This window comes from Phasianus colchicus, chromosome 12 (assembly GCF_987193195.1).
Source record: "Phasianus colchicus chromosome 12, bPhaCol1.hap1.1, whole genome shotgun sequence".
NCBI classification, from domain to species: Eukaryota; Metazoa; Chordata; class Aves; order Galliformes; family Phasianidae; genus Phasianus; species Phasianus colchicus.
Window position 1 is genome coordinate 11,957,578 of NC_143447.1, and position 23,027 is coordinate 11,980,604.

Consider the following 23,027-nt stretch of genomic DNA (forward strand, 5'->3'; position numbering starts at 1 on the left):
GAAGTTTGCCAGGTCTTTATTACAGAACCTTTTTGCTGTATGGGAATCTGTCATAAATTTGTTACTTTGCAGTACTTTTTTCATCACAGTTAACTATAAATATTTCCTTAAGAAAGGAAGAACCTTGAGTTTAACAGATTATATTTTGACCTTCATAAATCAGAATTAACATGCCATATTCGTTTCTTCATTTAAGTCTAATGCCTCATCTTGAAACCCTACTAAATGTTAAAGAAACATCTGTGGAGGCTTCTGAGCCATTTTTTGGGATTTATATCTGCAAAGATATTTGTAATGTTGCACAGTCACCTCTAACACAGCAGCAATTTCATTAATCTTTCATCTGTATTGCTATATTTTATACCCTGACCTCTTGCTCTTCCTTTGCCTTTCTGAACTCACATGAGCATTCTAAGCACGCTACAAACATTTAACACCCTTCAGTAGAGCATTTCACAATAGCACTGTCTGGTTCAGAAGTTTGTTGGAGCAGATGAGTATTTCTGCTCACTTGTGACAAAACAGTAATACTCTTTGGCATATTGAAAAAACAGAAACATACTGTAATGTCCTAAAATAGTCACTTATCATGCACCAGTTTGAAAAGAATTTCCATCCAAATTCATAACCCTCGTTACTAATTTACTAAATACAGAAAGGAATCATTTCTCAAAACTTCTTTTAAATTCCCACGTCCATTTTGCTAAACAATGGTCACTATTTCCCCAGCTGTTTATTTGTGTAGGAACTCGCAACATAGTCTCTACAGTATTTGAACCATTTTTTGATTTATGACTTTTTTTTCTGGATTATTCTTTTAATTTGATGAGGTCCCAATACTTCTATTACGTGGTTTGTATTGTCACTTGTTTCATTTATGCAGTTTATGTTATTATCACCTAATATAATTATTTTTGACTGTACCCTAAAAGTGTGCAGATGTTTTCCCAATCTGCCTATAATATTTATGGCTGATCCCTTTGCTCTGTAAACAGCTAGCGATGTGGGCTAAATTAACCCTAACAAACACCTTAATCATGAAAATCATCAGGCCCGTTTGGCTGCTGCAGTGCTGTGTCAGATGGGAAAGGCTGTTGCCATATATCACTTTTTAGACCTTGTAGTTCAGCACACAAATACACATGTACTCTTCAAAACATTTCCTTGAACGCTGTCTTTGTGTTTCTAGCAAAGTTACTGGCTAGGGTAGAATTATGGAATAATTCAGGTTGGAAAAGACCACTAAGATCATCTAGTCCAACACCACCACCATCATCTAGACCAATCACCATCATGACCACTAAACCATGTCCCTACACCACATCTATCCTTTTCTTGAAAATAATTCCTACCTTAATTTACAGTCTTTGGTGATGTGCCAAGGGCCTGATTTCTAAAGCTACACCTTGCAGCCTCCTGCTCTTTTAGTGCGATCCATGGTTGTCCAGCTTGTGTGAGAAATTCTTTGCTGTCAAAGTTTTAGAAACAAATACAATGGGCCAACTCTCGACAGTCAGCTTTCAAGTACCCCCTACCTTAGCACTGATGTATGGTTTGCACACTTATTGAACTGCCTCTAAAACTGAAGGCTTGTCACATTAAATTCTGCAGGGTGTTTTCAGGTGCTTATTTTTTTATTTTTTGAATTGTATCCTGGGGCTGTCACTGTATACTCATAATAATTGATATAAACACAGTCTCAGAGTTAGAGCTGCATAGATCTAGTCAGACAAATTACATTTGCTGGCAGGGGAGCTGTAAAGCTTTCCCTCTATCTAAATCCCTTGCATTAGCAGCCAACACTGCTATTTTATTTCTGTGGCATTTATGTATTAAAAATTTAGCCATAATACCCTGTGAAACAATTATGGAAAGTATGCTGCAGTGCTGATTATCTTTTCCCTTACATTCCACATTGGACACAATACTGCCTTGTGTTTGCACAGTTGTACTGTTTTGTTATATGGAATGAGGGTTTGTTTTCATAGTGGATATGTGAAATACCTCTGTTATACTTTCTGCCTATTATTGTCATGTTGGGTTTTAATGGCATGATCTTGAGAGTCTTTTGCTTGCTCAATGCCCTCCTCTCACCAAAGGACTGCAGGATCTGTAGCCTACAAACATACAACAACTTAATCTAATAAAAATACCAATGCCTTACATACAGTATCACAACATGCAGCTGAATTTTTTCCTTTGAGAATTAACTGATGAGTGAATAAACATATTTTTAGTATTTAGAAAATGAGATTACATTATAAAATGGAAACACGTTTGTAAGATCTGCTGTGAGCCAGTAGTAGCAGCAGTTCTGACAATTTACCTCCACAAGCTAGTATTACCTTTGTGAATGAGAGCGGGAACAGCAGTGGTGAGCAGTAAACATTTGAAAAATCTACCTTAAAGGAAGATGAGGCTATTTCAAGTACTGGTTTTATCCCCAGCATAGCACCGTCAGAATGTTTCAGAATCTTTAGGACATCTGTTCTTGCAGCATAACTGTGAGGTGGGAAATTGCAAATTTACCCCTTTCACAGATTGGAAATCAGAAAGCAAAGGGACTTGTTCAAAGGTCAAGATAAAAGTCTGTTGTGGAACTGGAATTTGAAAGAATTGTTCACTCCAAGGTCACTATGCCAAGCATTGGATTATTATATTCCTTGAAGTGGCCCAGTTTCCTTCTGGTTCTGAAATTCTGTCATTTTCATTAATTTCCCAGTGTTAAAATGGGAAGATAAACTTATTCAGATTTGTTTGCAGTCTTTTTTTTTTTAAATCTTCTTAGTGTCGATGAGCCAAGAACTAAGTAAAAATAAAAAACAAATAAATACAAATCTTCAGTTGAAAACATTTTGATCTTTAATCCAGTCTCCTGAATTACAGTACTGGAACATGTATGCATTTCATGTACCACTTCTATGCAGTAAACACGCACCTGTTCTGAGGCGGTCTGATTTGTGTGTTAACTTGTTGCCTTTTAAAACTAAGATCTTATTAGCATTTAAAATTTCATTAGCATGAAATCATTGAATTTAGTCCGTTTCTTTAGCAATGTTACAGAATCCTGTTTGTGTTCAGCAGTACATCATTTCTGTGTAAGTGATCAAACAATCAAGTGACATTTTATGTGGGCTGTTGCTCAGCAGTATATTCAGGGGACCTGTTTGGGAATGGCCTGGGTGCCAGTCAGGAGGCCACAGTCTCAGATAGTGACTGTTTGATAGAAGTTAATGAAGAGTCCAGTGATCTTTCTTCCTTATTACATCCTCTAAGTTCCTGTCGTTTCCTACCATTACCAGTTCCAGCAGCACATCTTGCACACGCCTACCAAACAGGATGCTATGTGCCCTTTTAATAGAAGATCAGCATGGCTTTGGTCTTCAAAAAGGAATGTGGAAATGGGATTTTTGATATAAGCTATCACAAGTGTCTAAGCTATTCTCCAGTAAGCTTGCTTCTCTGTGATCTGCTGTGAAGTGGTCAGCTAAAAGAGGTAAAAATTAGGGAGGTGCCTGCCATTCAGCGCGGCACACCTCTGAACTGAAGTGCCACAGTAGTTAATACAAATAGTTTTCCTTCATGATGCCTTCATCTTAAGGCAGTGAAGGATGTGTGGAACTGGGAAACTAAGGGCCCAGGAGAGGGAGGTGGGCAGAAAAAGGAACCGTAGAGGTTACACTTCTCCCTGCTTGGCAGTGGGCGTGCAGCGTGTGTGCGTTTGTTAGAGACTGGAAGACCCAACCCTGCCTGTTACGTGTGGACTCGATCCCCACCTCTCCATGGGGATCATGTGTCAGTTCTGGCATAGCACAGATGCGGTGGATCTTGGCAGCTAAGACTGCCCCTTCCAAGCATTTTTATATAGGAACAGGAGTGTACTGGCCAATTTCAGAATTCTAGCACTGCATTTAACTGTGAGTTTCCATAGTACTTTCTATCCATTTGTCAGTTCTGAGTTTGTTTAAACATACATATATATATGATTTCCGTAATGAATTAGCTTGCTTCTCAGGGAAGTGTGTATATAAGAAGCTGAGCTGAAGAACTCTGAAGCTGCAGAATAGTTTCTTTGACGCACTGCTCAACGTTTGGTCCTCCTTGCAAATTTCTTCTAAAAATGTTAAAGACTAAGATAGGCGAGACTAAATATTTATCTTCATTTCAGCATTAAGTTGCTTCAAGTTAATATTGTTCCTCGTCTTCCCTTTCTTCCTCTCATACTTCTTTTAGGGTGGCTGAGGTGAAGAAAAAGGAAAAATAATAAAAATGTTTTTTTCATAGTTTGCATTTCTTTCAGTTGACATTAAAAAAAAAAAAATTGCTTTTGGAATTTTGGTCAGTGATTAAATCTGGGTGTTTTTACAATAATCATTGCAAGGTTTTATAGATTTTTGGCACATATTCAGAAACAAAAATGAAAAATCAAAAGGCAATGACAGAATCATGCAAGTTTTGATGAAAATGGCAAATAGATCTATGCTGATGTCATTTAAATTCTGAATATCCAGGACACTAGATTATAAGCACTGCCCATATCTGCTTGTCTGTGAAGTTGAAGGCTGAGCGTCCCTTAAATATTCAACTTGGATTATTTCATTGCATTAATCCTTTCTCAGACATAATTAAACAGGTGATGAAAAACAAATTGTAAATATAGTTGTCCCTTGTGTTAGAAAGAATAATGCTCCATGGTATGCATTCACATAAGTAATGGGAAGCTGATTCATGTATTGCCTATGCTTGAACACCTTAATATATCAGTTGTTGTGGTTCATCATTAAAATCGTGGAAATGACAGTGCTTTTAAAATATATGGCAAGATATGCTTTGAAAAAATGAGGCCAGCTCATAAAATCGAAAGGATAACATAATAAATAAAATTCCAGAAACCTGAGCATGTCTACTACAGCTTTGCCCTCCTTCTGACTGTGGTGTTGATGTTGGCAGGCAGTAGGCTGTGATCGACAACTTGGGAGCAATGCCAAGGAAGACAACTGTGGAATCTGTGCAGGAGATGGTTCGACATGCAGGCTTGTGAGGGGACAAGCTAAGGCACATGTCTCACCAGAAAAAAGTAGGTTGCAAATTGATACTGTGATAATTTATCCTTGTCTGTTTTCTGCTTGTATATTAACATACGTATTGCAGAGTATGACCTTTTCTCTATATACTTATTTGCAGTTTTCTAAAGCTACTTACTCAGAAGTCTGTGCTAGATTAGTCTATTGAAATTCCATGAGGGATACCACACATAAGGGTATAGCTAGGAAAGAATTTGAGATATGCATTTTTTGTAGAGCAACTTAATTCATTCTATCAGGAATAACTATCAAGATACACACCTTATTTTAGAGAGTGTCCTCATGTTGCAATATGTGTGATGCTGCAGCAAAATGTTTTTAAATCATGGAAACATCTTATAGATGGCTTTATGGAAATTGTGTGTCTGATTGAAAGTGTCTGGTTTTCAACTTAGCATTTTTTTTTTTTTAACGTCTAAAGACAGTTGAACTTCAGAGGCAAAGTGAGTACTTCCATGATATGAAAGGAATAAGGTGAAAATGGAGTAATGGTTGCTTCTCATTTTTTTTTTTTTTTTTTTTTTTTGGTATATTTGCCCCAAATGCTGCCATTGTTCCTCAAAATAATTAGCCCCTTACTATGCATAGGTCTCATTAGTACTGACAATATAAGAGGAGTACCAGGATTAGACTCAATAGTAGAGTTTTAAGTCTCGCACAATGCTCGTGTCCAGGAAGGATGTCACACGACTTACCTCTGACTCTTGTTTTCTTTTAAGGTACAATTTCTCCTGTTGAATTGGTTCCTTCTAGCCAATAGGTAGCAGATGGGAGGAGAATGAGCACAAACCTATGGCTCTGTGTGCTTTCCACCCTCACAGATGCTCTCTGTCATCTCATAATATGTTCAGTGTGCTTATCATGTACAAATAGCAGTTGCCTCATTGCTTCTTTCATGATTATTTCTGGACTTACAATGCGTGTAAGTAATCGTTAGGTAAAGATGTGGCCTTTGGGGTCTGCTACAGTCCTGCAGAGCCACAAATGCAGTGGTGATGATTACACAGTTTTAGAATAAAGTTTATATGCAGAGTTCAAATGCAAGCAGGTATTTTTTAATGGGCAAAGCACCTGTCTCAGACAGCTGTAGATACTTGAGTACTGTGGTATTTCAGCCTCCGAAGATTTCACTAATGCCCTGATTTTGAGAGAGCTGCTGTATATTGAATCATTTTTAATTTATTTCTGCAGCATGTACAAGTATTTCCATGTTTTTTTATCCTACTGTTTGCAGTATACTTCAACGTAAACGTAACTTGAAAAACAGTGTTAATTTAATGCATGGTAATGTGTAGTGTGATCATTTGTATTGCATAATTTATACATACGTATTGAATCTCATAACAAAGCAACAAAGCAATCTAAGTTAAATTGTGAATATTTTTGTGCCAACATCCTTCAGTGCCAGAATTCATCACAAGTCAAAAAGCCTTTTTTTTTTTTTTAATGTTCTGGATGGACTATCAGCGTCAGCATTTGCTTTGTCTTTGCTAGAAGCCTTTTTCAGATCGGAGAATGTAGCTCAGTAATTTATAAAGTTGCTCTTCATGCAACAATGAGCATATGCCTTCAGCATTTGCACTGAGCAGAGTTTCCATGGAGGGTTACTCTTTGTTCATTTAGTCATATCAAACACCCAGAGCTTCTGCTTAGCGCAGAGCAAACACTTCTCAAGCACTAAAGATTGGATAACATTTTTGTAGTATCAACAAGCTGTACTTGTTTTGTGCGTTTACATGTAGACAGATATATAAAGGAAGTACATGCACCAAATATGTCTTCCCTGTTGCTATTCAGCTAGGACAGAAAGGACAGCACTGTCTATCCCAGTTTTATAGCAACAGCAATTCTTCCAGAGAAGGGTAACTCTGAGGACACCCTTGGCTCATTTAAGGCAACCCCAACTAAACTCGATGCATGGGCAAATTGGCTGGATAGTTAAATAGGAAAATTAAAAGGTTCACAACTTACTGCTGCTTCATATGTAAGTATAAAGATGAGACAAACTGTCATTTTGTGACAGACTATTGATTTAATTTTTCTCGTGGTATTCTGGCACAGGAAAGAGCTGACTACAGCTGACCTCGCTTGGTGGCTCCCAGTGCTTTGTGTATGTTATGAAGAATACCCATCTTTTGGGAAAGATGTCAGTTATGCCAAGTGTTGGTTTTATCTGTCATTGCATTTGGCTAGATTACATGATGGAATTATCATTCATGTAAACAAAATGACACACCACTCGACTCAGAAATGTTGATTTTCTTGGCATTGTTAGTGTCAAAATCTTTTTGGGGTTGAGTTGTTCAACACTATGTAGAAATTTTTATATATAAACATCTTTGTGTGAATGAAATATAGAAATAAGCAAAAAGAGAGCATAGCTTTATGTGGAACAATAAAGGGAGATGTAATATCATCCAAATCTTCTTTTGGAAGCTAGTGCTGAGAAGTGAAATAGCAACATGTGACAGACATGTATTTAAGAGGGAGCCTGATAGGTTGTGAGCAGGATCATAATTTTACTGTGCAATGAGGCAAATTAAAAAATTGGAAGAAAAGTAAGAACCAAAGATTTTATTATGAAAATAAAGAGACATTAGGGAAAATAAAAGTGCCTAAATATATCGGTCCTTATTTGGAAAAAAAAGAAATTTAGGCATTGATAGCAAATGATTTCTCAAGCACAAATTGTCTTATTTTCTTTTTATACAAAATGAATGCTTTTCCTTGATCAGAAGCCTAAACAGCTTAGAGAGAAAACTTACTGATCTGTGAATATGAAATGAACTGTCATTTTAAAAGTTCTTCACTTTTTTCCACTAACACTTAATTGCCTTTGAAAGACAAAGTAAGTTAGGCTTCTGCCAGCAAGCCGGATTCTAACATTCTGGTAAAATGATTAAAGGTTTGACTAATGATATTCAAACAGAAAGTGTAATAGGTTGTAAAATGTACCGTCCCATTGGGAAATGAGTTATCACGGGCTTGATGTTTCTAGTACAATATGCATGGAACTCCCATTAACTCCACTGCACTTTGTGCACATGGAAAAATGGTAGGATTGGGCCCTGATGTCTGCTTTCTGCACCATTATTGGCAAGAAACGGTATGAAAGCATTCTGGTTCTGATACCAAGGAAAAAGTAAAGATGCTGGTTCTGAAATTAACATTGTGAAGTTGAAGGAATGAAGTGGAAGGCTCAGACTTCTAATCTGGTCTCTTTTGATTCTCAAAAACCATGCAATACTTGTGAGTTTTAGCTTTCCTAACTTTTTGCTAAAAGCTTCATGGAAAAGAGTTAAGTGTTAGTAGATTCGTAACTATTTTTTATTCTTTTTGCCATGCATTTTATTTTCTATGGTACTGTGTAATTTATTGTCATATGCTTGTATGTCATCACCCCATGCTTATTAAAAAACTAAACGAGGCCTTCTGCAAGGCTGTCAGTCCTGTACCTGTCTGCTGTGAGCCTCTCTTCAGTACCACCATCTGGCTCAGTTTCATGGCAATGTGCTACCTCACATCTTTCCTCCTTCTGTGAAATCTATGTACATGGAGCTAGAGAGCCTTATTGTCAAGGTTGTCTGATACTTCATATGTTTATATGCTTACTGATTTCTTGCCAAAATTTAACAGTTGGGTCAGAAACTCTGTATGCCAGGTGCTGAATGTTTTGGAGAAATTTCAGCCAAAATAACTCAGCGTATTCCAAGGACACAGCAGAGAAAAACATGTTGTTTCCCATTGTCTAAACATTCCTGAAAACTTTTTTTTAGTATGTCTCAATATCCCCCGTTATTGGACCTGATTGCAGATTGGGGATTTGAAGTTTGGCAGGCAGTGTTCCTCTGGTTGTGGATAAGTTTTTAGTAATATCTGTGAACATCGGCACATATCTTACTAGAACCTTTCACGGAAATAAATAAATAAATGAAAAAGCCACTGCTTTCCCCTCAGGCTCTATAGAGGTTTCTTGGACGTTAATGCTAACATTTCTGAAAAGCTTGTCCTTTTTGAGCATGCTCTAGCTTGCTACATGTCCTAACCACAAGCAGACTGTACGTGTACAGTCTTCTTAGAATAAATTGACATTTTGCTCTTCCAGAGCTAAGACACTGAGGAGAGACCTTGTGCTTTCTCTTGCCTTCTAAGGCATTGATGCTCTATGAGATGGGTACTGGCGTTTGAGGCATCAGCGATGCCTCTGAACTCACAGACATTGTGAAAACCAATCTCTAGAGAGCTTCTGGCTCTACCAAGCCTCAGGCTTCTAATAGGCAGTGACGAGAGCACATAAGGAGAGGGAACGTCCAGATGAGAACAGCTGAACAGAAGAAATTAGCATTATATTCATAAGGCGAAAGAAAGATATGAGAAGGTATGAGGAAAATTCAGCACTGACTGTACAGATGCACTGGGTCAAGGAAAAAGAGTAAGAACGGAAGACTGAGATTAGATAAGGAATCTGGGATGGGAGACAAATTGAGAAACAGTCTGAGAGGAAGGGGAGAAATGAACTGTATTTAGAGCCAGAAGAGGGAAAGAGGGAATTGGGACTGATTTGGCAGGAAAATTGTATATAAGGAGGGATAGAATGCCAATATGTTAGTATTTCAGTTTGGATAAGGAATATGCTTTTTGAAGCAAATTGCCTGATGGTCCTAACATACCGTTCATCAATTCATACCATGGAGTGGTCTTGGAGAGCACAGAACTGGCTTTTTCGGTTGAAACTAGCCTAGAAGGTGTGCTCCAGAAAAGCACCTAATGTTCTCCTTCAGCTAATGATATGTAATCTATAGGATCAAATTAGAGTTTGTTCAGAGTAAAGCACCTGAAATATGTGCATAGAGCAGATGCTGGCTCTTTAGCACCAGCTGTTTCAGTCTGCAGGTTTATTGCTCTTCTCTTGCACTGCTGGTTATGCAAGCATAGATGGACTAGCACTTGGCAAGCAAGCAAGAGAACTAGAATTCTTTTGCCAAAGAAGTTACTGTATGTTTGTTTTTTAAAGAAGATAATCCCAAGAACAGGGCATAAATACATCTTGACCATTTCCTGTGGCAAGTAAATGTAATGCTTTCTGTTAGTGTCTGTGCCCTGTTCTGTGCTGCAGTACTGAAGAGTACTGGTCTGCACAGATGATTTTAGAGGAAGTGTAAAGGGTGCACTCTGCAAATGTGAAGTGTGTGTACTGCATGGTTTGAAATGAAGCAGTTGTTCATTGTATGGTTATTGTTTCTTGTCTTTTTTTTTCTGTGCTAAAACAAAACAGCTATCTTTGAAACTCTACATTCTACAGTATTTTCTGCATTTTCTTATTTCTTGGATGAATACCTGCCATATTTTGTCACTTAGTTTGGCTTATTTGGGGCAATTGTAGTTACTGTAAGGCCTCCTTCTTTACTTTCATCATCTGCTACCTTACACAGACAAGTTCCCATGTAAGGACATCGGCTATTTCATTCCTTAGTTCTTACGGCCTCCCTGCAAAGTCTGAATATACTGACTTTTCTGTAATTCTGCAGTAAAATGAAGTTAGAGATAGCCTTTTTTTCACATGTTTTTGGGGAGCTACAAAGAAGGGTTTTCCGTACTACCTCACATAGTTGGAATCTCAAGTGATTGTATCTGGTAATTAACTTAATTGTTCTGTAGGGTTGGTGGTTCCTGTCATTTTCAACCAAAACTGTTAAACTGTTCTCAGAGTAACCAATCATGAGCATGAAGCTGGAGAGGGTAGAACTTGAGGACAGAGAGGAATTGCCCTTTTTTTCCCTATTTCTTCTTCTTCTTCTTTTTTTTTTTTTTTTTTTTTTACCATGGGACTTTTAGAGTCAGCATACATAACTGCTGTTGTTTTCAGGAGCACATACCTAACTAGTTCAGGTGTTTTTTAAAGAGTACGTAGTTGGCTTTGCAGATTTTTGTCATTGAGCAGGCTAGCACACATCCCAGCACCAATGTCTTTTGAAATTAAGCATAATGTCAGAGCAGATGAGGGGAGCCACTGCAATAAGACTCCAAACAGTTTGAGATTTTTAGTTCCCTTGTGCTGACAGTTGTTCTTGGACCATTGTGTTTTGTGTTTTGAGAGCACAGAGGCCTTCAATCAGACCTGGAGGACCAACAGATAAGTGCTGAGCAAATACACGGAAAGAAAAAGTTTTTATAGGCCTGAAATAAATCCTCTGCCCTGCTGTAAGAGGAGAGAGGGAAAAGTCCCAACTGGCCCATATGTGAAACAGTAAATGGGTCCGCCATGACCCACATGGAAAAGTAAATAAAACCTGCTGAATTGGATTGAGCTCAGGAATGTGGCTCCTTTATTTTGATCCTGGGGATTAGCTCCCAGTCTTACCATAGCAGGGAGTCTGATCTTGCTCTCATTGAAATCCAAAATCTAAATCCACATTAACACCATAGAAACAGGATCAAACCTTGCCATCTAAAGTAAAAGCAATCCGGGAGCTTAATCAGCAAGTTCTGTGCATAGTGTTGTGCACATACATTTGCTGAGAGAGTTGCAGGTTCAGGGCAGAGTACGTGTTCCACCCAGGAGCAGGAAAAAGATGACCCCATCCTCCCTCAGGAATCTGCACAGTGGAAGCAGTGTTAGGATAGAGAGACAGTGTCTCACTCATCTGTTTCTTAGTTTTTAAGGTGAGGTTTATGACTCTGAAGTCAGATTTTATAGTCCAGTGTTTCTGTCCGTTCCAGATGATTTGAGACAAGGTCAGCACTTAACTTTCGAAGATATGTAAGAAACAAAAAAAAAAGGTAATTTGGAATTCTGAGTACAGATTTCAGTGCAGCACTTTCCTCTTAGGTCTTCTTAAGAGTTCACTAGTTTTAATGATGTAGAGCCTACTTATTTAATGGAAAATATACAGCTCTAGAACCATTTTAAAATAGTTTGCACACAGCCTTATGTCCCTTCAAGAATATGAATTTCATTGTGTCAGCTGAAGAGCAGAGACCTTTGGAATACGTTGTTTTGGAGCCAGACCTGGGCAGTCATAACTACCACCTGGTGGGAAGTTTAAACTGTCCTCTGGAGAAACCAAGAGAGTTGTTTGGGTCAGTTAATTCCTATTGTCTTCCAATTCCTTATCTCAGTTCAGAATTTCAAACATCTAACCTTTTCCCCCCTATAATTTATTTTATCTCATAAGACTGTCCTAGGTCATAACTATTTCTGTAAGATGCAAGCATCTCCTATTGCCAGACTTCTTGACAGTTCTGTGGAGCTGAGGAGGTTGAACGCTGTTGTGGTGGTGAACTTAATCATCTCCTCTAATGCAAATAAAATCCTTTCTGGTAATATTGTCTCCGCTGCAGAGAAACACCAAATTTAGCACCCCCGTGAGACTTTTGGACCATATCAGAGAGTGCTTTGGTGAGGGTGGAATGTCTGTAGTACTGCTAAAAGAATGTTAAGCATCCTGAAAAAAGGGATCAACAAGGCCTGCCGAGGCGAGCAGAGCTTGCTGTAAGGAGGTGGAGGAAGTGCAGCAGAACGACCCTGGTTGTTCTCAAGAGGAGCAGTCCTACACATCTCTGCACATCTGCAAATCTGGCCTTCATCCATTACGTGCAGAATGCCCTTGGTTCCACTTCAAAACAGCAGTTGCGTGTATTCAGAACTGGTTGGGATCAGACTCTTATGTGAGGCTTTGTGCTGTAGCTGCCGGTTGGTTGTCAAGACAGGATGCAATCCCTGACCAAGCAGGGACGGATGGGCCCCTCAAACCTGCTTTCTTTCAAATGCTGTAGAGCACATATGAATTCAGTAGTTATTTCCTTGCTTTAAAGATATACACATCCACTACTTTCTGGCTATCTTTAGCAATTCGCCTGATGAAAAACCAAGATGCAAGAAGATATTAAGTGGTTCGGTAGTTAATGTTTTTTCCAGGGCTCCTTAACTGTATTATTGTTCTTACTGTAGTATTTTGCACTCTGGTGAAATACCCAAGTATGAAATTAATAAAGGTCATATTTTATTACATCCAAAATAAATTGTTATATTTAAATGACCTTCCTAGAAATTGGTGATATAAAAATTGTAACATAAGAAGGTGTTTATTTTAGAAAAAATAATTGCAGTATTTGCTTGATGTATCCCGAACATTTGGCAGAATTTCATACTTACGCTAAGGAGATGTAAACCAGAAGCTGATAATTTAGCATCTACTATAAAAGGGTTTGGTTTAAAGTGGAATGCAACATTCTTCAACTACTTTTTAGTTCAAACTAAACTCAAATATTCTTCCTCTCTATGTTGTATGACTAATTCTGGAACAATGTATCACAGCATTTCAGCTCATTGTACTTTTGAATTTGCCCCTGATTATATATTCATGCCATTATTGAACAGTGCACTCCCTGTGGGGTGTGCTTGGAAAAGATTTCTGTTTGCAGGCCCCTCCTGAGGGCAGGACTGCAGGTTGGCCATGATGGAAGTGGCATGTAGCCTATTGGTACTTGTTGTTTAGACTCTTCTCCCTTGCTTTTGTGGAGATCCCTGTCGTGCATTGTGTGTACCCTTTTCTAAGAGCACTGCTCTTGTTGGCATGAACAATTCTAGTTGATTGATTTGATTGCTCGCTCAGTTTGCTTGGGGGCAGATTATAGATTTCTTATGTTTGAAATGGAAACTAATAAACTTTCAGCCTTTGTAAAGTGCACTGAAGTAAGTGCGTTGTACATCTATATGTGAAGAGGCTATTCAGGCAGCCAAGAGCTGTTTTGTATTGACATGTTCTATTCAGGTCTGGTTTGGTTTACAGTTAATTTTAAATTGGGGCTCTTACTGGAAGGAATGATCTTACACAGCATGTTAGATGTAGATACCATCTTATAACGTATATGTTATAACAAAAATATATTTGCTCTTAACTGGTCTGTAATTGGTTAAGGGCTGGTGTTAAGTAGATGATTTATTTCCTGTAAGTCCTGCCACTTATTAAAGTTGTAACCTGCAGCAGGAAATGAGGTGTGGGCAAAATGAGACTGAGCAGCTGCAGGGCTTTGTAAGGGAGAAGCACTACTTTGCAGATTCCTTTTGTCAATTTGGTGATTAGGAAATAAAATTAAGACAACAGAGTGTAAATATACTCTTAATACACTACTGACATTTCAGTTGTTTTTGTTAGTAGCAAATAATTTTCCAATAGCAAGAAAGATTTACAAGTCTGTGTGTAAGTCTATAAGAGTTGCATAGCATAGCAAATGGACTCAGTAGACTCTACTTAATAAAATATGATTATTTTTAATATAAAAATTGCAAAACCTGTTAAATGTTTTCATTGTCACATTTGACAGTTTTCAGTCTAATTATGTGATGTGCAAATTCGCTGATGCAGGATAACTTCTAAAATAGTTTTTTAATTTTCCTAGGGGAAGAAACCATGATTGCCGTTCCACATGGGAGCCGCAGTGTGAGAATTACACTCAAAGGACCAGCACACCTTGGTATGAGTGAGCAGTTTTTTATTTTTATTCATACACAGAAGATACAAACTGAGCCTTGTCTCTGAACTCATCCAAATTTTGAGAATATGGGTAAGATCACAACCTCGATTCCTCTTCCCATCTTTAATATCCAGCTTTGACATTGTCTTACAGAACACCAAAAGACTACTTACTAAGTAGAAATAGAATAAAAGAAACAGTTCTGGTGGTTTCTTCATTAATCTAAACCAAATAGATTTTGTATAAGGATTCTATAATCAGGTACAATCTTAAAATGCATGCGAACAGCTCCAACAAAATTCTTTTAAATGGTTTTGTGTGGGATTGATGGCACTTAAATAGGCCAGTGCCAGATTTCTGTTGAAGAGTTTGAGATAGAGAAGGGACTTGATCTGGATTCCCCAGTCCACTACAACTCTTCAAATTCATAAAAGGACCAAAGTTGATAACCTCCATGTCTTGTGGAAAGGAAACTCTGTGATTTAGTTCCCTCTTGATGTTAGCACATTCCTGTGATTTTGCTTTTAGAAAGTATGAGTGACTGTGGACAATTATGGGCTAGATACTTCAAGCTGTTGGCTAAGTTAGCTTTAACTCAGCCAATCACTGAAGTGCAGGCTTAACAATAAGGATGCAAATAGTCTTATTGAAATTACAACTTTGACCTAAGAGCTAATAAAGCCACTTGGTTGATGAGCAGTGTTCTAGAAAAAGTAAGTAAAATGAGCTAAGGTAAATAAAAGACAAATAAACTAAACAAGCACTGTTTCCTTGTAAAAGTTTTGGTCATGGTGTATTGCCAATGAGAAACAGCTTATTATTCTGTCAGGTTTCGTAATATTTTCTGGGAGTCTGATGGTAGTAACTATGGTAATTTCTTTACCCCTGACCTGCTTTCGATACAGAACTCTAACCACTTCAATGATAAATAGTACTGATATACCAAGCAGTAAAATAAACCATTCACTTAATGTTTACAGCATTTTATTTTTATTAGCAGCAGTGGAAGGCTTAGTCCAAATCATAGAAATAAAAATGACTTTTATTGCTATGTGATATGTAAACAGAAGAAAGAAATGCATTTTACTTGAAAGCTACTCATCTTCTTTGTTTGCTTAGAAGAAAATACCATCATTTCAAAGAAAAAAATAAAACTTTTATTTTCAAATAGCTCCAGAATGACTTCTAGATGTCATACTGATATTAACAATATGAAAGCATAACTTACCCTTAAAATATATAATATTAGCGTAAAAAATATTGGAAGTGTATGAGGGTGTTATCTTGACCACTTCCAGTCAAGACTCCTGTTTTGCTATTTCTTAATTAATTCTGCAGAAGAAAGCTGTTGTTTCAACTTCACGAGGAAAAAGAACTGGATTCAGTGGCTCCTGGGGGATTTCTGGAAAGCTCTTGAGGAATGCAGCAGCAACTCGTTAACTAAGTACAGAGTGCTCCTGGCTTCCTACCCAGGGTGGTTCCATAAAGAAGCTGTGGCTTGGCATTACTTTTGTTAGCTAGTTCTCTAGCTGGAAGAGAATTGTGAAATGTTCCTTTAACCACTTCCCCCAGCACATCTGTTTGCAAATCACTGAGGATTTAGACATTTGTTACCTAAAGTGGCAGAGGCAGAAAATAAGAGGGAGCTGTTGGAGTAGGGGATGGAAACTGCATTGCTTCCTAGTCACATCTTCAAGAACCTGTATTCTAGAGGAGGTGATTGTGTTATTTGTTTGCCCTCATTACTGACTTGCAATAACATTTGAGGGTGTTATTCTTCACTTAGAATATCTTTGGTTTGCAACTTTATTGGCTTGGTGAGAGTGTGCTGCTACGACTAAATGCAAAACTTAAAGAACAATCACTTCTAATTGCAGGCTCCGTTTGTTGTTAGTCATGTTCTTCCTGGCTTGTAAAGAGGTGAAGTTAACAGGTGGAGTAGGGACTACTTATTGCAGAATTTTGTACTGCCTCCAGTATATGTTTGCTCTTCAAGTAAGTGCAGCAATACCAACATTTGAAGAGCACTATAGAGTATCTGGCACTTTTCCCTTTGTCCTGCGTTATTTTGTGCTTCATCCTAAGCTTTATGGTCTACTCTCGTTCCAGGCAAACACAGCTGCTGGATTAATCAAAAATAGAAAGCTGGTTAGAGAGGTAGTGCATAACAGATCTGAAACAAATAAATGCTCTGAATGTTGTTTTACAGTCAGCAGCTTATGCTGAAAGACTCATTTCTTTTCAGCTGGTATTTTGTTTGTGCTTATGGACACTGTAAGTCAGATAGCAAAGGTGTTACTTTACTTCTGTTTGGGGTTTAGTGAATAGCTTGGTTGAAAATAACCAAATAATTTATATAAAATTGGTTATGAATAAAATGTTTCACTGTATTGTTTTCTTCTTGATTTGGACTACATTATGGCTTTTTGACTGGTTATTTTAAGAGCATTATAATCAAAAGAAAGGCTGGAAGTTCTCTGAAACTAATCCTCCATCAGAAGAAGCAGGAAAACCAGAAGCTAATATTTTTACAAGTGGCCAATGCTAGATAACCAAGTTCATGAACTGAGGCAGGTTACATTTCACCTAAAAAAACATTGAAGCTCTTTTCCTCTTTTTGTCAATTTTCAGAGATTTGCATTACTTGACAATATTTAGCTATAAATCTTTGCACTACTTTGTCTTCAAAGAATTGCTAGAAGGATGACAGTGTTGCTTGTTTTTCAAAGAATGCATTGGTTTATTTGGGTCCTCTGTCATGCCTTTTGTGCAAGTAATTTGCACAAGAAAGAAAACTTTTGAGCAGGAACCTTATTTGCTCCTCCTTGCACTGGAAGCAAGAGCTGTTTCCCTGGAATTCTTCTATGTATCCATATGCCATTATGGATGCTTTTGCAGTGGGTCTTCCAGCTGCAGCTGGACAAGGCATTTCCTTGGGAAAACAATTTTTTATTTTTTATTCTGACAAGAGAAATAACACAAAGTAAGACAGCTATATATCTTTGACACCAGTGATTATCTTGTCAGGCACGGGTGACTACTTGAGAATTCCCTGTCCTTGTGACTCTGTGCATCTGAGTGTTTGATCCTAGTGGAGATGGGTTGGACAAGGGTGTGCTTTGATTCCCAGAGATTTATTTTTTCTCTGACAAAATTGATTCATCTCCATATTCCTACTATTCCTACCCTATGACCAAGGTAAAGTCATTTTGTAGAAATATGTCCTTCTTTAAACTTCCAGCCATGCATGTGATCTTTGCTGTATCTGTGAGAGTAGTAGAACCTAATACAAAAAAAATCAGAGATAATGTTGGTGCTGGATTTTATCATATAAGACATCTGCTAATTGAAGTACACATTACATTTAAAATCACTTCAAAGCAAGACTTAATGTATTTATGTAGGTGTCCACCAAGTCTCCAAAAGGGTAAATTCCATTATCTCACATCAGCTCTAAATTCTGTTCAGCGTGTTTGCCCGTTTCTAAGGAAATTAATGAACTATTTATACCATTTACACAAATGCTCTTGGGAATACTCTTGTCTAGGCAAAGTGTTGGGCCTGTTTTCCCAGGTTCCTTTGCTTTCAGTGAAAATAATGAATTTGGTCAGTTTTGCCTTATTCTGATTTTTCACATAATTCTTCTATATTTTTTTGTTTATTTATTTTGTTTTACAGATCTTTCCTTACATCTTCAGGAAAGCTTTCTGTTCTCAGTATTTTGTACGATTGTGTCATGGGCTCTGCTAGTCCTTGATTTTTAGATTTTCTACTCAAATCTGATACTATAGATACAGTTCCTCAGACTGATTCATTTTATTATTCCTATTATTATGAAATCAATTTGTAATTATTTTAGAAAAATATATATTTTTAATTTAAGTGGCTTATTAAAGATAACCTACTGCTTGCCAGTTTGTTCTTTTCTCTGACTGGCTGTTTTATTCTTCCATTGCTAAGAGATCATGTGTTTTATTGACTAAATGAAAGGAGTCCTTCCTAATTTTAAGGATGTTTAATTTTCATAGATCAATCTGAAGAGAAAAGGTACAAGGAGGAGTCTTACAGTGTCGTATAGATTATTAGTGGTGATTTTGTCTGCATTTCTTGAAAAAAATCATGTTCTGCATTGCAAAATAACAACCGTAATTCTTTCAAAAAATGAACAGTTGAAGGGAGAATTCTCCATTCTAGTCTGAGTAAGAAAAAAGAGATGTTCTTAATTCAAAATCAGTTTAGAAGAGTCAGTCAAAAGAAAGACTAGTTTATCTTAGGCTGTCTCTGAAGATCTGTCTACACACATTACATAATGTAAACAGCATTGGGTCATTGTAACCGTGTTCACACAGTTCATACAGTATAAGCTTACAACATTTGAAAAAATTATAAAGATGCTTCAGAATAATATTTCTGCTTTTATTTGTCTTGTGTGGACATTATTTATTGGTATGAAATTACTCAGTTCAGATGCAGCTTCATCCATGACAGGCTTATACTAGTATAGTCAGCTCTTGTTTGTGTAACATATGGAAAGTATAGAATTAAGTGGCTAACTGGAAAATTCATTGATGCAGAGGACATAAAGCTGAACTATGGTTAGTAGCTCTGATGAAGTTGGAGTCTTCAAGTAAGATTCTCACACCGACATTCACCTCGCCTGGCTAAAACACAGCAGGGTATCAGCAGAGTGGCTGTGCTGCTCCCTGTCCCACATGTCAGATGAGCTATAAACAGAACAGCCTTTGTATCCATAAATTCACATGATCAGAAGTTGTTAATGCAGCAGTTTCACTGAAAATTAGTTTTAAAAGCAGTTTTCATACTGACAGTAATATGCTGTCCCTGCCTTTCTCATAAACTACCCTGATAGACTGTAACACAACCAGTGTATTTCAAATGACTTGCTGTGCACATTCACTGTATTATGCAGATCCCAGAAATTTTAATTTCCTTAAGTATATCTTCTTTTAGCTTTGTCTGCGTATAGTTTAGTCAGTTTGCTGGAAATGACTCAGTCCTAAAATGCTTCGTCTGTCTTCTGGAAGCTGTGGTCTGTTAGTTTAATCTGTTTCCAAGGAATGCAGTACAGCACAAAAAGGGTTTTCATCACCACCTGTTTTGAGAAAGGGACATCTCTCAGGCAGCACTGCAGCTACCGACCTCCTGGCCTTGCTTTTTGCTAATATGGGAAATATTTGGAGTTAAGTGAATGACCTCTGCAGTGGGTAGAGTTATACAGCTTTTGAGGTGAGTAGTGAGCTTGATGCCATTCAGACTTTTCTGGACACTGATTACTGAAATTGCTGGGCTCAAGTTGTTTCAAGTATAAATTAGTTTTTGAAATGTATTGATTCTATTAATGTTGTGAGTTTCAACTGTCCTGCTGAATGTATTGATTTATAGCTGTATAGAGTGCTTTTTTAGGAAAAAATGTCTCCAAAGAGCTTTTGGTATGGAAGAATAGTGTGATCTTGTACTGACATGTCGTGCAATCATGCGTCAACCTATAATCTGAAGGGGCTAATATTCTCACAGTTATTTGGTATATTCTTTAATGCACATATTCTGCTAATACTTGCAATGTAGAGTTGCAAATGTTACTTTCTGACTTCCCTGAAAAGAAAAAATAGCCTGTCTGAATTTACAAATTGCATATTTCTTCCCTAGTTATAGAGTCAAAGACATTACAAGGAGACAAGGGAGAACACAGTTTTGATGAACCTGGAACATTTGTCGTAGAAAATACAACTGTTGAATTTCAGAAGACTACAGACAGGGAAATCATAAAGATCCAAGGACCTCTTGGTGCAGATTTCATTATCAAGGTGGGATGTGTGTGTGTACAAGTCTACAAAGATACTGCAGCAGAGTAAGGAGCTGTCAATTGGGTTATAGCAATACAACAAATCTTTTAGATAGTAAATAAGGCATCTTAATTAAAACACAGAGATAATTTATACTAATCACATCCTGACAAGTTAAAATGTTGTGAGGTCGATGTCATTGCTGTAGTAGAAAGCATGATAGGATATTTAATGGTAAAAATGTCCTGGATTTTTGTTTTATATATTACTGAAATATTGCTGTACACTGTACTGATGTTAATCCAGTTGAAGACTGCCACCTGCTGAATCTGAACGTTGCTTCCTGTAGCACCCTAAAACACTCAGACAACTGATAGTCCAGCTACTGACTGTTTCTAATCCTTTTAGTTTCTGTTATACACAGACCACATATCAATGTATTGTATCATGTATGTGCATTTATAGCTGTGTAGAAACCTACCAATGTTTAACTGCCAAAGGAAGGTAGTCATACAGTTTTCCACGGGAAATGGAAGGTGTTTGATTACTGTCACCTCACTTGGCTTTATTTTTCTTGTCGTAGAAACAGACTTTCAGTAATGTTTATTATTTTGCATCTCCAGTATCACATGTGCAGTTAGACCTGCCAAAACATGAATCACTATGCATAGGTTAGTTCTAGTTCTCCCTCTCCAGAATATTTAATGTTTTGCTGATAAGGTGAAACAAAAGAATACAACTGGGAACTTTGTCAATAAAGTATTGATATTCAAATAATAATATTATTACCTTAAATAATTTGATAAGCAAAGTGACGTACAAATACTTGACTACTGGAAATTTAGATTTATTGTATTTTCTTGAAGTTTTATGCCTGTTTTCATAATACTGTCTTCACTGTTTCTACCTATGAATTCATTCTACTTTGAAATGTCGTAAACAATTGAGTACATTATACACATGTGTTTTAATGGAACTTTCTCTAGACCAGGTATTCCGGATCGAAAGACAGTGTGGTTCAATTCTTTTTCTATCAACCTATCAGTCATCAATGGAGACAAACAGAGTTCTTCCCCTGCACAGTGACATGTGGAGGAGGTAAGTAATGGCAATTTTTAAGGTGTGTTTACTAGTGAAGATTGAAAGTTGCTGATTTACAGCCTTCATCTACATGTTTCTTGATTAAATGTTTGTGCTTCTTTGCCCTTTGGTGGTGGTTCTTCAAAAAACATTGATGACAGAGTAGAAAGGAAGTTGTTTTTCTCCTCAGTTAACATAACTTTGTATCTTGTATTAATGGAAGTCACATTCTCATAATTGGATTGACTGTTGAATCTTCAGATATAAAGATATGACATTTAGAGTGGAAAATAGCAATTCCTAAATGATATTTTAGGAAAGTAAACAAAGAAATACAGTGAAAAAATAATCAAAAGATTAAGAGGAGGTATTTCTGACCACAGTGGTGGACATGAGGGGCAGTTTTAGAACACTTTATTTAGAAACTAACTACACAGAAAGCAGAATAAGCAAAATTGAAGAAACAATTACTGTCAACACCCGTGGCTCTGGAAATATGGTCTTGATAGTAGTTAGAAAATAAGATACTGCACTGTAGTTTCTACTCCTGTTTTAATTACTACTATTTATACAATGGATGAAGTGCAGCTCGACTACTGCTTAGCCAAGCAAGCCCACTATTTGTCAAATCTGATTCTTCAGAGAGCATTGCCTTGTCATGGGAGGGATTTTTGACATCATGGACAGTTATTTCTCTTAAGCCAACATTACCCAGATCGCCTGAAAAACAAACTAGGAGATCCTGCAGCGATACTGGTATAGTGATTTTGTGATTTCCTTACCCAGTACAGATATAGTTTAAATAGTTACTTGGGACACGAGTTAAAAGTGTTAAGGATGTTTAAAGCAAAGGCTCTGCTTTTGCAGGCCAGGGGAGCAGGGGAGCTTTTGCCAGACCATCCATTTTGATACTTGCACCACGCTTATAAGATAATATGCAGCCCCACAGGAAACTTGCATCTTTTAAGATACCTGGTTTTGTGAATTGTTAGCAGCAATAGCTGTTCTCTGAGCATAGAATCATAGACTATCCTGAGTTGGAAAGGACCCATGAGGACTGCAGAGTCCTGGCACCTGGCTTCACAGAGAGCTACTCAAAACTCAAACCCTATGCCATAGGCACCTGCGGCCCTGCAGGCTGCATGCAGACTGGGGCAGTTGGTGATAAATCCTGCCCTCTGCCCCACACCATCATGGCAGCAGCTCCTCCGTGCAGCCTGGCCTGGCCAAAACAATCCTTTTTTTCTCAGTGCAGCCTGGGAAAGCCAAAAGGTTGGACACCAGTGTGACTTACAGCATTGTCCAAATGCTTCATGACCTCCAGCAGCTTGGTGTCACGGCCACGGCCAGGAGACCCGGTCCTCACACTCATCTTCCCCTCCTCTGATGCAGCTCCATGCCGTTCTCATTTTGAAATTAGTATTTTCAGTGCCTGGCTTTGTAGCTGCATATCCATAATCTGAATCTGGTATCTTAATCAACAGGGATTGACACTGTTGATAGCAGTCCTGAGAGAGGAGAAGCACAAAACTGAGCTAATGCTTACCCACAGATCTAGGAGTCTTAGGAATGGCATATTACT

At 37.7% G+C, this 23,027-nt stretch overlaps 1 protein-coding gene across 10 annotated transcripts in view; it reads left to right on the plus strand.

Moving 5' to 3' along the window:
- ADAMTSL3 (ADAMTS like 3) overlaps positions 1-23,027 on the plus strand; it is a 179,558-nt gene that overhangs the window by 99,076 nt on the left and 57,455 nt on the right. For all 10 annotated transcript variants that reach the window (XM_090148955.1, XM_090148956.1, XM_090148963.1 and 7 more), the window contains 4 exons: positions 4,951-5,077; positions 14,487-14,561; positions 20,229-20,386; positions 21,352-21,463. In XM_090148955.1, coding sequence (XP_090005081.1) covers positions 4,951-5,077; positions 14,487-14,561; positions 20,229-20,386; positions 21,352-21,463 — 472 coding nt within the window. The remainder of the gene's footprint in view (positions 1-4,950; positions 5,078-14,486; positions 14,562-20,228; positions 20,387-21,351; positions 21,464-23,027) is intronic.